The 17877-nt window shown below is 37.7% G+C and overlaps 1 protein-coding gene across 1 annotated transcript in view; it reads left to right on the top strand.

The window, feature by feature from the left end:
• Positions 1–17877, top strand: part of GRIN3A (glutamate ionotropic receptor NMDA type subunit 3A) — a 166892-nt gene that overhangs the window by 105680 nt on the left and 43335 nt on the right. The window contains exons 4-6 of the mRNA XM_079112225.1: positions 1877–2022; positions 5933–6048; positions 14526–14677. Of these exons, the coding sequence (XP_078968351.1) occupies positions 1877–2022; positions 5933–6048; positions 14526–14677 (414 nt within the window). The remainder of the gene's footprint in view (positions 1–1876; positions 2023–5932; positions 6049–14525; positions 14678–17877) is intronic.

Raw genomic sequence — 17877 nt, 5'->3', positions numbered from 1 at the left:
TATACTGCTCTTCTAAAGGAAGTGGTAATAGTATTCTCCCATGCTGAGTACCATGTTTGGCACATGATAAGTACTTAGTAAATGTTAACTGTTGATATTGTTTTTGCTTCATTAAGGTTACACTGGCATAAAATGTTAGAATTTGTTCAGTGTATAAAGTAATTAGATTCAACACAAGGGTATACAATATTACCTACTCCACAATGGAGTGTCCAAAGAAATATCATGAACAACCAGGGGATCAACTCATATGGCAGTGATTGCAAGAAGTTTTTCTACTTATAAACATGATGCATGTTTCTGAAGACAACATATAACTTAAAAGTAAACCTATTATTTCACCACCAGTGATATAGCCATTGCTAATATCTTTATATATTTTCTTCCAAGGTGTGTGTGTGTGTGTGTGTGTGTGTGTGTGTGCATGCTTATATGTGATACTTATGGGAATCACAGTATTTAAATAAACATGCACATATTTAATTTTTGTCATGCTGTATAAAACCTTTTTTTCCATTTGTCATAGGAGTATCTGCCATATTTTATTAAGCTTATTTCACAAACTTGATTTATAGATTGCATGACATTCTATAAGGATGAGCCATCCAGTTTATTTAATTATGATCATATTGCTAGACCATAATTAAATAAATGTGTCAGAATTACTTCATCTTTGAATATAAGGTATTTGTTACCATATTCAGTGAGTTCTCTATCTTTTGCATTGGAGGTTGTAAGCAAAAAAAAAAAAAAAACCCAATTTTTTTTGAAGAATGCTGTATTATCTCCTTCCATAGAAGAAAATTACAAGCACATATTTACATAAGATAGTGCCTAAAATTTCAGGTTTTTAAAGTTCATGAAGCCCATCCATGGACCCATGGTCCCCAAGGCTTACTGTCAGAACCAATGTTATATAATACATCAATATGAAACAGAACAAAAAGTTCAAAGACTTTCCTGTAATAATGGCAGAGGAGTGTAGCCCTAAAATACTGTTAACTCCAGGATATTCCATCGCTTTCAAACTATGGCCCAATTTCAGTTTGTTCTTGAATTTTAAATAGTCTTGAGTTTTAGATTCCATATTAAGGCTTCTTCCCAAATTTCACTGAGTAATGTTTCACGTGACCTATCTTTTCTATCCTAGTGATGGGAAAGTCTCAGCAGGGCTCCCAGCCTACTGCCCATCCTCACCATGCAGTCTTGCATCCCGGAGAACCCTGACATTACTGAGTCTACTCCTGCCATCCCTCACCTCTGTGGATCCCAACTTTCTTACACGCCATTCTTTCTGAGGAAATAGACAGCATGACTCAGCATTGAATAATATAGTTATATAAAGGAACAAGAGCATTTCATAATAACATCAAAAATAAATTCAACACACTTAATGTAATATAACAAATACATATGAAAGGGATATGTTCAAAGCGTTGAGTCAGGTATATTGTAATCTTGTGATACAAGGTTTTAACTTGACCTTTGTGTGGCTCTAAGGGGACTGTAATCTTCAATTTATTATCTTAATTATATACGTTAAAAATAATTCAGAATATGAAGCTGATTCTACATGCCAAGTTGTACAGCTTCTAAAGAATTCTAATGGGTTCTCAATATAAAGCAAAACAAATTGTTTTGTAGTTTGAATTTCTTGTTCCCATCTGTTTGCTTCTGAAGACAGAACAATTAATGATGTGAAAACTGGGATATGAAAGAGGATGTACCTATATCTGCACACTTTTATTACGTGTTTATGCCTCTGTGTTTGAAAAGTTCTGAATTATCCCTGGGTTCTAAATAATGTTAAAAAATGAAAAATTTGAAAACAATTCTAATAGTAACTTATATTAAAGCCGTTTCTTTTCTCCCTCAGCTGCACCATCCTTCCCAAGGCTTTCGGTTTGGAACTGTCCGGGAAAGCAGTGCTGAAGATTATGTGAGGCAAAGCTTCCCAGAGATGCATGAGTATATGAGAAGGTACAATGTTCCAGCCACGCCAGATGGAGTGCAGTACCTCAAGTGAGTGTCAACCTCTTGGATCCTAAAAGTTCTCACTGAAAGAGATGTCATTTAGCTACTGATGCTATTTTTTGTTTTGCTTTGTTTTTTAAGGACAAACATTTCCACTGTGTTCTGTGGTATCATACTGTGTGGGATCCAGGAGGCAGTATGGCAGTATGGTATAGTGTGCATTTAATTATGTGACCTATATTACTAGTTACCTGCATAGTCTCAAGTTGGCAGTAGCTTTGCTTCAAGAGCCAGTGGAGTCATTAGTGCAGCAGATGGTGGGGGAAACAAAAGCTGGCTTGATATCACTTGAGAAAACAATGGTGCTGAAATGATCAAACACACAGGGAATGTGGCCAGAGGATAAAGTGTCCCAAAGCAACCCTTTCCTTCACAGTGAATCTCTAAGCCCCTGGAATGCTTACTCTTGCCATGAGGAAATGGAATTTATCTTAGGGATTTCCTGTAGAAAAGAAAAAAAGATAGAAGGCAGTGCTTCCCATGTCTGCATCCTTCTCATCTGTATTTATGAAAAGTAATCAAAGGCAATCACATTGCCATGGCAGGTTATCAGAGCCTGTAATTCGGTGAACTGAATGCAGAGGAGGAACATGCAGTTCTGGGTCTGCTTGTCTAGTCTGCCTGGGAAAGTGAATGCATGGCTCCCGATAAGCACCACTGCCTGAGGTGAGCAGTCCTCTCCCTCCCACTTGGCATCAGGGCATTAGCAGACATCCAGCCCTTCAGTCCCTATTATTGTGCAGCACTGGGAAACTGGTTTCTTTATGGTCAGCAGCAGTAATCTTCCCAATGGACGACAAGGCCTGCCACCTCAAGTTCTTAGAGGAAATAAAAGATTTCATGGAACATAAGGGCTTTGTGTTTCTTAAGACTTCTAGTAATAGGCCCCTTAAACAATTTTATGGACTTTTAATGAGAGCTTGGAGAGGGAGCCATGCACTCTTAAATTTGCAAAGTATATATGATGCTTAAGTACTATGAAATGGTACTTTTAATTTTGCAAAAACATCGAAACATTAGAGTCCCTCTCTGGCACAGAGTTTTGAGCTCCATTGCCTCCCAGATCCTTTTCTGTATTCTTTCCTTCAGGCAAATGCTCGGTTGAGAGAGAGAATGAGATGTCAGGGAGATAGCAATGGGCTCCCAGCTAGATAACAGCTAACAACCTGGGCTCTGCTGGCAGTGTGACAAGCATGAGATGAACCGCTGCTGGGGTTCCCAGAAGTTCCTCTCCATTCCATGCATTCATTTATTCCAGTGACTTTACTTGAGAAGGCTCTCATGCCCAGCATTGGCCCCACCTTAGCCTGGAGAGAAGCAATCATTAGAAAAGTAGTCACAGACAAAGAAGGCCTGAAAAAAGTAAGTGTTCCATGGTAATACAGCTAAAAAGTGGCAGAATCAAGACTACAACCAAATCTTTGTAATCCAATTACTGCTTCAAGCTAGTAATCATTGGCTTGGAAATCATAATGAAAGGACAGGTCCTTGATGATCAAAGAATAGTCCATGCTCCAGAAACATTTGTGTTCCAGTTAGTATCTGGGAACTAGTTGGACATGCAAAATGTCAGGCCCCATCCCAAACCTACTATCTGAATCTGCATTGCAACAAGTTCCTCAGGTGAGTCAGATTGAAGTGAAAGAGAAGTACAGGCAGAGCTTATCATTAATGCCATCTTACTGCTCTCTCAACCTTCTTTCTCTACTTTTGATCTGATCACTACTGATGCTCTTAGACATTACTCAAAGCAACTGGACTCCTCAATTTATCCTGAGCCTCTATCATCCCAGAGCCCTTACAAGGAACAACACCCAAAGTCACCTGTACTCGACAGGTTCCTGTGTCCTTCCCCTTTCCCATCTAAATTCCCCTGGCCTTACACCAACTCTTTCAGGACCCTGCTCCCTCAGGTGACAATTTCACAATAAATGAATCCCTATTAAAATGCTCACTTCTTTTTAGTGTATTAATATATGACTTGTGGACCATGTAATAGTATTTTTAAATGCTCAAAAAAAAATCATGATTCTATAATGGGAGAATCAACTGGAGAACCTGCCAGCTACCATGGTGATTCAGTCCAGAAGTTATAATACCTGGATCACCCCTGGCCACTGCTTCACCAGTGACTCATGGTCCCAGGGGAGTCTGTGAGCTGATTGCTTCTAGTCTTTCTATGCAATAGAAATCTCTTATAGCCAACTGCATCATTTCAGTCCAAAATCAAGAGTAGTTGTGTAAGAATATGGATGGATCTGAGAGGTGCTTTCATTTTGGTTAAACATCAGCCTTGTTATAACTTAAATCTGATACCTCTGGAAACGAGGATACATTTTTAATTTTTTTAATTTCACTTAATGGAAGAGTAAGAAAAATAAGCAATGGTAATTGGCACCAAAAAGAAAAGTTAAACTACTTACTATATGTCCATGTGTAGTCCAGACAAATCCATCCATGTAAAGATGTGTTTCCTACCAATGATTATACCTGTCTAGAGATGTCTTTCTCTTTTAAATTTTTGATAATCTCTACCCATGTTCTCTGGGTTTAGAGACCACTTCTCTGCATTGAATTTGAACAACCTTATTCCTGTTTCTAAGAGACCAAACTGAGACCAAGTGGAATAGAGAAGAGTTGTTTTCTTTGCAAAGCTATTTAAACAACTCTGAGTGGAAAATAGTCTTTCTTAAATAAATGTATGTCATACACACTAAAAACAAAAAAGTGACCCAAACATCTCCCTTTAAAACTTTCCCTCCCTTGCCCTCTTTGTAGGTAGGAGCTTGGCCTATGCTGAGTCACAGCCTTCCCCTGGGTCATTTCTGCACAAATATTCAAAAAATGGGAAGACAAGCTGGGCATGGTGGCACACACCTATAATCCCAGTGACTCTGGAGGCTGAGACATAAGAATTGGAATTTCAGAGCCAGCCTGAACAATTTAACAAGGCCCTAAGCTACTTAACCAGACCCTGTCTCAAAGTAAAAAATGAAAAGAGCACTGAAGATGCAGTTCAGTGATTAAGTCCCTGAGTTCAATCCCCAGTACCAAAAAAAAACGGGGGAAGATTTTCATGAAGGATGCCCAAGTGCTCAAGTCTTCTGGTAGCAACTTGAGTCCATTGCCAATTAACTAACACAGCCCAGGGACAACTATGTTAAATTATCCCTGCCTGAACTACCTACTGGAATGAAACATGAATCTCTGTAGATATATTAATAAATTAGACCACTAAAATCTATTACATAGCTTCCCCTTCCATTTATTGAACGCTAGCCCATGGACTTAAACCATAACTTCCTTTTCTCACAAATACTAGATCTAAGTATTTCCTAACTATGAAATAATACTTGATCTCTGAAGAATGTGATATGGATCTTTATGGAAAAAAAATAAAACTTTCAACATCCAATTAATGAGACCACCTGGCTACAACTCTCACCAGCTACATTGCCTGCATTACTTCACCTCTCTGAGCCTGTTTCCTCATTGATTATGTCACAGCTTACAGGAGTGATAAGCTATATAGAAAACCATTAATGCAATGCCTAACACAAGTTTCTCTGAAAACATAAGATATATTAATTAACCTTCCTTACACACCTTTGTATTCAATTCAGTCCCTGTGACTTTGTTGTTGGATTTAGAAGTCATGAAAGAGACTGATAGATAAACCCAGAGGAAAGACATCATGCTCTCTTGTAAGAATATCTGTTTCCCTGATCTGTGTTCTCCAGGTCAGTGAGATGCCAACAAATCTGTCAGCAGCAAGCAAGCTTGTGCTGCCCTTAGTGTCCAGGTGTCTGTCCCCTAAACAGAAGCCAACTACCAGACTTAGCACTTCCTGCCCATTAATGAATCATGTTCACTTTTGCTCTCTTGGTCTTAAATATAGGAATGATCCAGAGAAACTAGACGCCTTCATCATGGACAAAGCCCTTCTGGATTATGAAGTGTCAATAGATGCTGACTGTAAACTTCTAACCGTGGGGAAGCCGTTTGCCATAGAAGGTATTAATCAATCACTCTTGATTCACTTTTACTCAGGATGTGCTCAGTTTGCTAACCTAGCAAGTCACAAATGCCAAAATCAGAGGCAAGGAGCTATTCATCTTCCCTTGTTTTCATTTTCATCTCATAAGCACTTAGCTATTAAGTTGCTGAAGTTAGAATTTATTTTTCTCCAACTCAACAAATATTTATTTATGCAATTTTTAGTGAAAAAAAATTGTTTTCCAAATGTGTTGGTTCAGATATCTGAGAGTGGTGGCAATAAGGAGATCCAGTTTTAATTTGATCTGTATTTTTTGTTTGTCTGAATTTGGTTTTCCTTGTTTTATTGTTAGTATTGTTTCGCAGTGCTTAATATGGAACCTAGGGCCTTGCAGAGTAGGGAAGCATTCTACCACTGAGCTACACCTTTAGCCCCTTATCTTTATTTTTGGATGGGCAAACACTGTCATAAATCTGAAACAAAAATGAGAACGAGCTGGGTTTTGTGGCACATGCTTGTAATTCCAGTGGCTTGGGAGGCTGAGTCAGAAGGATTACAAGTATGAGGCCAGCCTCAGCAAATTAGCAAGACCCTAAGCAATCTAATGAGTCTCAAAATAAAAAGTGGGGAAGGCCTGGGGATGTAGCTCAGTGGTAAAGTGCCACTTGGTGGTTAAATCCCCAGTACAAAAAAAAAAAAAAAAAAAATGAGAATGATTGTATTTTATGAGAACCTCAACATTGATCTAATTCAATCTATTTATTTTGTCCATAAGAAAATCCAAGGATGTTATATCACATTTTCATAATTATATAATTAGATGATAATAGATTAAAATCTAAAACTCAGTTTCCTACATAAGTGTTTTCCACTAGTTGGAAAGTAAATAGAAAAAAATATATGTATATATCATTTTATAGTTTAGCACCCCATAGGACCCAGGGTTTTTGTTTAGGACCCAGGTTTGCCTTTTTCCCCACTGGCAGCAATTTTTACTTCCAACTAGATCAATCAATCAAACTTCAGACCAAAGAAGGACTGCTCTGTCAGTAGCTTCCTTCATTCTGAGTGACAGTTGATATATGGAGCTGATAGTTTGAACCAGCAAATTTCACATCTCCCAATTCCCAGCTTTCCCTCCCTGACAGTGCATGCTAGCTCTCAAGACAGACATACTCACTTGTCAGAAAACACATTGACTTGAAACAATCCCATGGGGGTACCCAAGTCCTATTTCAGAAATCTGCGCTTTGCTGTATGTTAACGAGGGTATCAAGACTATTCTGATTCCAATTTCCCAATCACACTTGGTCTTTGTCTCTCCTAAACACATCAGCAGATATTTTTGCTTCAGTCTGTTTTTTGTGATGAATGAGAATATAATAGCTGATTCTATTTCTTTCGGCCTTCTCTGAGGAAAAATCAGTCTTCTCTGTAGACAAAATGACCCCCCACCTGAGCCAGGAATGGAATTCCAAAAGAGAGTGGTATTAGTCTTTTATTAAGACTGCAATCTTGGATAGCACAACCACAGAGGATGAGAGAGAAAAAGCAAACACTAGAAAACCAAAAGAACATTCAGTATATGCTCAGTAAACCCCATTTTAATGTAACAATGGAAAATTTCCTTTGTGTGTGTGTATGTGTGTGTGTGTGGAAGGGGCAGTACATTTTATTTATGTCCTGAATGCATTGGGTAATTGAGATCCCTCCTACCATAGTGGCTAATAACGATGAATCATTCATGGAGGACGGAAGAATGAGGGGCTTCATTTTAACCTTTGTCTTCAGGGGGCAACCCGATCTTGTCAAAAGGCAGTGGTACGATGGCTCGTTTGCCTCTTCTGGACCCCAGTGCCAGATGCCACCCAATTAACTCCCCACTGTTTTCCTGTTTCCATTTCCATCTGTGCTCATGAGACTTGGTTTCTTGCAGTTCCTATCATCTCTAGACACCACATTGTTCCCAAAGAGAACAAACAAAGTGGCACAAGGAAGTGTTCTCCCTGCAAGACAGCAGAAAGGTGGCAGAGTCCAATAGAGAGGGCATCACCATCATTATTGACATAGTCTCATAATGGATGGAGTACAAATCAGAACACTTCATTCAATATTCCCCTGCCAACAAGTTCACAACTTCACAACTTAAAAACAGAACCTGGAAAAACACAAAGGGAGGATACTTATAAGTTATAGGTAAGAGAAAAAAAAAAAAGGCTAAGTAAAAAAGGCTAAGGGTTGATTGTTGATTTTTTTTTAAATGTTAAACTCAGGAATTTGGGGGGAAATATCTCCCAATGAAATTTTCTCTTATGTTTTTTAATGAAATCTTTTAAGAATATCAGATGCTTTCCTTTAACAACATTTAGGTTTTTTTAAACTTATTCAAATGTGAGCTCTATTATTAAGTTAGACTGCATAAGTATGAAAACATCATCAAAGCAGTTTATGATGAACTCTTACCCAGTTAGCTTACAGGAATGTTGCAGATGCCTCTCTGTATCTCTCCACAGAGTCCTCTGCAATCCTGGGCATATAACAATTATGCAATAATTGATATATTACCAATTATATAGTTGATTAATTTAAATTTCAAAATAAGTACTTACTTCCCTTACAAATGTAGTTAAGAGTATCCCAAGGGCTGGGGTTGTGACTCAGTGATAAAGCACTAGCCTGGCATGTGTGAGGCACTGGGTTCCATCCTCAGCTCCACATAACAATAAAATAAAACTATTATGTCCACCTGCAACTAAAACAAAATGTTTTTTTTTTAAAAAAAAAGTATCCTGATGTTTTGCACATACTTTTCCAAGTATTCAAATGTTTTCAGGAACTTCAGAGGGAAAACATGCATTCAGTCTATGTAGTATCAATATACTGCTGCTGTCTGAATTTTTGCATCTTTTTCAAAATGCATATGTCAAAACATAATTCCCAACTAGAAGGTGGGGCCCTTGGGGAGGTCATTAGATCATGAGAGCTCCACTTTTTAAAAATAGGATTAGTGTTCTTTTTAAATAGTCCATTGGAAGGGAGCTCATTCATCCTTTCTATCACATGAGGACACAGCTAGAAGTCATCTACAAACCAGAAAGCAGGTTCTTACTAAACAAGGAATCTCTTGCCACCTCGGTCCTGGGCTTTCCAGTTTGCAAAACTGTGAGAAATAAATGTCTGTTATTTACAAGCTACGAAGACTTTGGTATTTTGTCCTATTAATCTAAGCAGACTAAAACACCTGCTAAATACACCTCCCAAATTCACCCTTCTGTGCATATTTAGTTTTAAAAAGAAAAAGCAAGTCCAGTGAGATAGTAGCTCCACATGATCTTAAAACCCTTCATGGGTCGTCTTTGCCACTAAACAGTACACAGTGGAACAAACCCAAACTACAATTTGATTCAGTTGAAGAGCATGTGGAAAGTCTTTGATCAAAATACTACTTAAATACCAGGGACATAAAGACATATTGTGTTCTTGGGGGTAAAAAGAGAAAGAGAGAGAGAAAAGCATTAAGATAAACGAATACATATCCCAAACTTATGAATCGGAGTTACCTGACAATAAAGGTCAAACAAGGAGAAAGAGTAATGTAATTGTAAAATAATGATCTGTGACCTTTCTGCCGAAGACTTTTGCCTGTTTTTGAGGTTGTTTTACTCTCTTTGCAATTGGGACTCTTACAATATATTCTCAACCATTGTTCCCAAAGTAATTAAATATGGTATTACAAGGACAGAGTGCAAAACTGAATGACTCTTCCTTCCTGAAGTCTCTTTAACCCTATCTAAGGTCTTATTTTCAAACTATCTATTTCCCAACCACCTTTCAGGAAGATTCTTTTAGTCTATGAATTTCTAACTACACATTTGCTAGTCAAAATATATTCCCACTACTCTTAGCTGAGTAAAGCTGATTTATCCATGGGGAAAAGATCAGGATTCTAGTCTGAAAATTGTACTCTTGGGCTATTAAGCTATATCCAATTTCCAGGGTGCCTGACGCCTTCATCTTTAGGGTTGAAGGATTTCATTTTGCTTCATCCATCAACCACAAAATAGTCCACCCCGTCTTTATTGCAAAGCCACGTTTCTAATGATAATGAAAGCAACTCAGGCTGAGTCAGCAATTTAAAAATAAGAATTCTTTGACCAATGAACACAATCAAATTAAAAAGCAACTGATAGAAGTATGAAAATGAAACCTTCAAGGTTTTCTATTTTGTTTCTAAACAAAATGCATTTTTATATCTCTCAACAAATACCTCTTCTCATAGCCACATAATTTTTTCCTATTTCTTCCTTCATTTCATATCAAAATTCATTTTAGTTAGCTAACAATAATTAGCAATAGAACTCATTAAAATGTCAATATCCAATACAGAGCTTAGAATAGAAAATTTAAAAAGGATAGCAATCTATTTTTATCAGTGGATTGCAAATTAAAGTAAGCATGATGGAGTGGAGTGATTTAATATTTATTATTTCCTGCATAGCTATTTTTTATAACTGTCTCACAACTTCAATATTTCTTTTTCCTTAAGGATATTTTAATATTTGTCTTATAGTACCAAAATTCTGTTCTTAGAATATATAGATTTGTTGTATTAATTTTAATTTTTTATATATTTTTGCCTTATCTACCAGAAATGTCACTATCAAGAACCAGTCTAATATGCCTCTCTCTTCCTTTCACTTGGTGGCATTCTCTTCTTCTGAACCTGAAGTATGCAATAAGTGCCTATCAAACAAAAACTACTCTGCCATTATTACACCAATGCAGGTTGGAATTATTAGCTTTAAGAGGATTTTTTAGGAGAAACATTATAATTAATAAGGGTCCTTGCTAGTGAATTTCACAGCATATATAATCATATACAAGCTTACGACATTTACACTTCTTAATGAAAAGTTTATAAATGAATTCTACCTATGAACAATAGATATTTGTGTCTTCTGAGAATAAACCACCAGTTTATTGATGGTTGTGGTTTTTTAGTGAATTACCTTATTTGGAGATACTGCATCAATGTATCTACAGTGATAGGAAGTAAAATAGGTTAGTAAGTGATAGGAAGTGAAATAGTGATAGGGAGGAAAAAGGTTAAGTATTTCCCTTACTGGACTTGTTGAGATGAATATGGTAGAAAGAGCATAGATTTTAGAATCAAACAAACCTCTTTGCAAATTCTGCCTTTGCCAGCTACTAACTATGTGATTTTATCAGTTACTTATTCAATCTCCAAATCTCTAAGTAGTATATACTCTGGCATGGGTACACACAGGGATACATGTGGGGAAGAGTCTGGCACAAAGAAAGGCTCAGAATCTCAACTTTTACTGTTGGGATCCCAGAGTGATTTAACTGAACTGTGTGCCACGATCTATCACAAAACTTGGTCTAGTACACAATTTATAATATAGGGTAGAGAATGCAAAATGTTTGTCAGAGAGCAGAACTTGGGATATAGTAAGTAAATATTAGAAATTGTTGTTGTTGAAACCTATTGCTTTAAAGGGAAAACACAATAATATTCAGCAAATCTGACCCAAACTAATTATGCTGACCACCAACCCACTCCCATTAGAGAGTTCCAAGTGCTTACATGCCCCAGTCCTTCTCCTTCAGGACATCTGTCTCAATTTAAATAAAATAATCACTATGAGATGCACTGTTTAAGGTCTCCCCAAAGACAGCTCATGACAGCAGAGACCATCTCTGCTTTTCTCGCTGCTAAATCCTGACCCCTTAGCACAGCCTACTTACTCAATAAGATATTTGCTGAATGGATGAATGTGTGTCAGTGAATTGTGGAATATTATTACATGTGTATCTAGTGTCGTCCCTGACATGTAAATAAATACTGAATACATGTTTGTGCAACTGAGGTTTCTAAAGAAAATTGCTGTTTCTTATAAAAAGTTGCCCATTATATTAAAAAAATATTATTTAATGATAACATCAACAGGAGAAAAAGCTGCTCATACAAAGTCTTTTATCATCAGTCTTTCCTTTGAAACCAAAACTAATTGCACAAAACAGGCACTCAAAGTAGCTCTTTAAATGGAAACTTCTAATCATGTTTTTGACATTGTCATCATTTCCTTGACTCCCCATTGATAAGGAACAAACAAAATTATCAGGGGAAAATTGTGCAATTTTTTTAAAAACTCAAAAATTGTTTGGCATTATTTATTTCAACTCTTTTATTGGTTATACACACATCTCAATCCTCGCGTTCTTAAAAATGAATGTCTGCCCTGAAAAAGGAACAAAAGCTAATATCTTTGGCATTGAGTTGTAAGATAGAATAATTATAACAAGTATTTGTTTCCATTAAGTATCTTTGGATTCTTGACAGCCTTTTAGTCTTTATCTGTGAAAAAGGAATTAACTGCATTTTTAATTTATCTTCTTCAATTATCTTGAGGGCAAAAATAATCTTTTTTTTTTTTTAACCATGCTATCCAATAGCTAAAAAACAATATGTAGTTAATTAGCCTCTTTCACATGGCTTATCAAAGACATTAGCAGTGTAGTAACAGTTTGGAAAGCAAGTAAAGCTACATGGTGTGAGAATACAGAGACCAAGATGATTAATAAAACCATATCCATCTTTGTGCTCTCTCTCCATTCCTTCCCCTTTCTCCTGTGCCTTACATAATTTCAACCCTTGTCCTTTAATTTATCATATCCTTATTTTTTCCTAAATATAATTTCATCACATTCCTTAAATGTATAAAATGTATTCCTAAAAATGTATCATCTTCTTTTAAGTTTTTTGGTTTTTTGTTTTTTTTTTTTAACATCTAGACATTGCATTCATGCTGCAAGTAAACTTTTGGGATTGTTGTGTTTCACCTAATAGTATAGTGCTGAGGCATCCATATCATTGCAATCATTGCATCCAGTTCTAGTTCATATATTTTACATTATATAATATGCCAATCAATTTGATGGATTTTTTTTATTGTAAACAAATGGGATACATTTTGATTCTCTGTACATGGAGTAAAGGCATACCATTCGTGTAATCATAAATTTACACAGGGCAATGTTGTTTGATTCATTCTGCCATTTTTCCCCCTTCCCCCCTCCCCACCCACCCCTCTTTTTCCTCTACACAGTCCTTCCTCCATTCTTGCCCCCCTCCCTAACCCTCACCCTAAACCTAACCCTAACCCTAACGCTAACCCCACCCACCCCCATTATATGTCATCATCCACTTATCAGCGAGATCATTCGTCCTTTGGTTTTTTGAGATTGGCTTATCTCACTTAGCATGATATTCTCCAATTTCATCCATTTGCCTGCAAATGCCATAATTTTATCATTCTTTATGGCTGAGTAATATTCCATTATATATCTATGCCACAGTTTCTTTATCCATTCATCAATTGAAGGACATCTAAATTGGTTCCACAATCTGGCTATGGTGAATTGAGCAGCTATGAACATTGATGTGGCTGTATCTCTGTAGTATGCTGATTTTAAGTCCTTTGGGTATAGGCCAAGGAGTGGGATAGCTGGGTCAAATGGTGGTTCCATTCCAAGCTTTCTGAGGAATCTCCATACTGCTTTTCAGAGTGGTTGCACTAATTTGCAGCCCCACCAGCAATGTATGAGTGTACCTTTTTCCCCACATCCTCGCCAACACCTATTGTTGCTTGTGTTGATGGAATATTTATTTAATCATTCCCTTGCCAAAGAACATCTGGGTTTGTTTTATTTTTGCTATTGTAAAAGTGCTTCTAACAACATTCTTGACCATATCACCTGGTGTGCTTGTAGTTTTGTGGAAGTGTACATAGGAGCAGAATTGCTTATCTTGAAGTATATAAATGATCAACTACAAAAGAATAACACCAAACTGTTCTTCAATGTGGTCATACCAATTTGTGCTTCAACAAGCAGTGTATAAGTGATCTTACTGATCCACATCTTCTCCAACACTTGGTATTACCAGACTTTTTAAATAATTGAAGTCATTATAATTTCCTGTTGATATTTTACTTTCATGCTGTATTAAATATTCACATGGTCTTATTATATTATTCACAAACAAAATAAAATGAATCATAAAATTAAAAACTGATCATGTGTTAACAATAAGATAATGTTATAAACCAAAGATTATGCTTAATCCAATTTTGTTACTTAAAATCCAGAGGCTGGATTCTGGGAGAGGTGAATAGGGAATCCTATCCCTGGTAATGACCTCAAAGATTTCATCTAAGGACTATTTTGAATTGTTCTCCTAGAACACTGTGCATAGCCCATCCCTGTCCTTTACAGACTCTCTCATCTATTCAAAGATTCAGCGGTTCTAAGAGTAATCCTACCTAAGAATGGCTTTGGGTCCATTGGAGGAAAGATCATGCAAACTCACCAGTCCCTTATTGTCAGAGGTGATAGCAATATCTACACAAGTATGGTGGCAATCTCTCAAGAACAATGTGAAAAACTCACATGAGATTATATTTTCTTCTAGGATATGGCATTGGTCTTCCACCCAACTCTCCACTGACCTCCAATATATCCGAGCTAATCAGTCAATATAAGTCACATGGGTTTATGGATGTGCTTCATGACAAGTGGTACAAAGTGGTTCCCTGTGGCAAGAGAACGTTCGCTGTCACTGAGGTATGGAAAGACTGCTGGTAATATTGACACTTTGTATAACTTTAATTTGAAGAATATAAGGAAATGCCGTTACCAGTGCCTCATGGTCAATATGTCAAGCCATTAATTGACTAGGACTCTCCATGGTATTTGGATTATTTCTAACTTTGCTTGAAGAGTGACCATACCTACAGGAATTTGCAGTGAAACATGCTTATCTTAGATTTAAAGGTGATGCTGTTCTGATGGGTAGATGTCAGATTTCTCTACTTTCCCTTATAGTCTGCATTCAGAAGTATACAAGAAATGCTACTGTAAATTACAGCAATAGATTCTGGGAAGTACATTAATAGTGCTCAGTTTAACCATTAGTGGCTGGTCATGATGTGGACTTCAGAATATCCTTCAATCCTCTAATCAAAGCAATGTTAACTTTCAAATGGTAACTAACTAGTAATACCTTATGGATTTAAAAACTAGACATATCTTAGCCAGTAATTCTTATATTATAGAACCATTGACTTTAAGAAAAAAAAAAAAAAACTAAAACCCATTCCCTTCTTTTACTATTGAGAAACTAATATACAGGGATTCTAAGTGATTTGCCTAAGGCACACAAATAGTCAAAATCTGCTTCTTTCTATTGAAGTACCGTCTTTATAAGTAGAAACCTACAAAATAAGGTGGAATTGGGATGATGGAAATAGAAGATTGAAAGGTGTACCCAAAGCTACAGGCCCAAATATTTAAAAAAGAGAAGTCCAATAAACAAGTACAAGGTCAGCCCTAGTTTAAAAAAAAAAAATTGAAGCCTCTAGTAATGGTTCTAAGTAGTTTCTATGTGCCAGGAACTCCCAAATCTCTGTCTCAACACAGACCCTTATTCTGAACTTCAGACCATAGACCCACCCTCCTATTTTGATGTCTCCACTTGAATGTCCTATAGGCAGCTCAAATCTCACTCCTCAAAAACTGAATCCTCAATCCTGCCTCCCAAATCTGCTTTTCACATTTTGGCAATGTAACTTTACCTCCGGCTACTCATTCTAGAGACTGGCAGGTATCATTAATGCCTTTCATGTCACTTTCTGCATCCATCCGCAAGCCATATCATTTCCTTCTGTAGAGTGTGTCTCGAACGTCCCCTTCATGGTCATCTTCACTGGCCTGCATCTCTCCAGTGGAGCCGTCATCCCTCACCTGGACCACTACAAAAGGCTCCTGACTAGTTTCTTTGTTTTCACTCCTGCCTCCCTCCAGTTTGTTTTCCACGTGGCAGATGGCTGTTCTGCTGGAAGCGGGCAATGGCCCCCCATGTTCATGAGGACAAAATCGAAAATGTTGGTATGGCCTACGATGATACTTGGTACCTGCCTGCCCACTTCTCAGACCTGCTTCATGTCACTTTCCTCCTGGTTCATTCGAGCTGCACTAAAATGGACATTTTTTTTTCCTTTGTCGTGGTCATTTAGTATAAAGATACACTAGTGGCTTCCCTGCCTTGGGCTCCCTGTACCATTGCCTCCTTCCCTCAAATGCCCTTACCCCTGATATTTGATCAGCTAATGTCCTCACATGTAAACTCCCAGCAAAAATCTCTTTTTCAAATCCTGATAGGTGCTGATCGATCTGAATGAGTTTCCCTTCGTGATTTCACATATCCCACATTATGTCATAGTAGTTGGACATGATTTATAAATTTCACTATTTTAAGCATATATTTAATCCAATAATTGTTTTTAGTGTATCTTTTCTTCATTAGACGATAAGAGTTCTGGGGGGAAAGAATTTGTTTACTATTATATTCTCAATGCCTCCTACATAGCAGGCACTCAATAAGTAATGGTCGAATAAGTGAATCAGAGAAACTGAAAGGCATACCTGAAAAGAAGCCAGGGGCTGGAAAATAAGAACATGAAGCAGGAGTGACATGTCCCAGCATGGGAGAGAGTCCCTCTACTTCCAAGCAGATTTAGTGAAAGTGAGATGGCAGGGCCAACTTAAAAAGTCTCCTTGTTTCAGCTTGCCAGGCTTCACTTCCTACTGGATTTGTCATGAGTCAGTCTTGGCCCAGGAGTGAGACTGTAACATGGATTTGTGAGGAGCTCTGGGCAGCAACAGGAGCCACAGCTGCTGGTCTGCAGAGCAGAGAAAAGTGAAGGGTGCTTTCGTTTGAAATTGGTGGTCCAAACTCTGTGATAAGAAGCCAAGTTGATGGGGAGTAGAAGGGGGTCAGTTCTGGGTCAGGTGGAAAGCTGCTAGCCACAGAATCCCTTTGCAGGCCTAGGCACCAGGCCCATGCCCAAAACTGTCTGGAGGATCTTCAGACATGGCCCGGGCACGTCCCACACACGTCCCACGGCACATGGACTCAGAGGTACGGCACAATCCAGATCAGTCCACAAGCTGTCTGGACGAGAGCGCTGGACAGCAGCCCCTGCTAGCGTTACACTCCCACCCCAGATACAAAACACAGTGACACTGAGGCTGAATTCTGCTCTGAACCAAATAAGGCTCCCCCAAGACTTGCAGGCAAGGGGGCGGGGGAGGCAGAGCTCAGTGTACAGAGTCCCCTAACAAGTTTGTCTGGTTTGAGTCTGAGCTGAGGGAAGACAAACAGTACAAGAATTGTGTCCCACACACCCTCCTCAAAGCCAGGGGATTCTAAAACTGAAACCCAGGAAAGGGTCTCCATTTTAAATACCTCAGCAAAGAGAAAACTGAATCTTTTCATGGCCGTTGGTTCATTAGCTGTTTTATATAAAGTATTTTGTTGTGTTTTCCCTCATTTTTTTTTAGTTTTTTTTTTTCCTAATCTTATGTGTTTTAATGAATTAGATTTAATTAATTTGAGTACTAGTACTGGTGGTTATTTTCTTCTCTCAAAGCAGTGCTGGTGGTTGAACTTAGCACTTTGATTATGCTACATGGATGTTTTGATGCACATGATACGCACACGATGCACATGAAAACACATGATATGAAAGAGCATTTAAATAAAAATATCAAGATTCTGGAAAAGAACTAACCAGAAATCTTGGAAGGCAAAGGCACAAAAACTCAAACAAAAATTCAATTGAAGCTGGATATAATGGCAGATGCCTGTAAACCCAGTGACTTGAAAGACTGAGGCAAGAAGATTACAAGTTCAAGGACAGCCTCAGCAACTTAGTGAGGCCCTGTCTCAAAATAAAAAAGGCTGAAGATGTAGCTCAGAGGAG

Source organism: Sciurus vulgaris, assembly GCF_902686455.1.
Source record: "Sciurus vulgaris genome assembly, chromosome: 15".
NCBI classification, from domain to species: domain Eukaryota; kingdom Metazoa; phylum Chordata; class Mammalia; order Rodentia; family Sciuridae; genus Sciurus; species Sciurus vulgaris.
The sequence above is the reverse complement of the archived record's forward strand: the minus strand, read 5'-3'. Positions and strand labels throughout refer to the sequence as shown.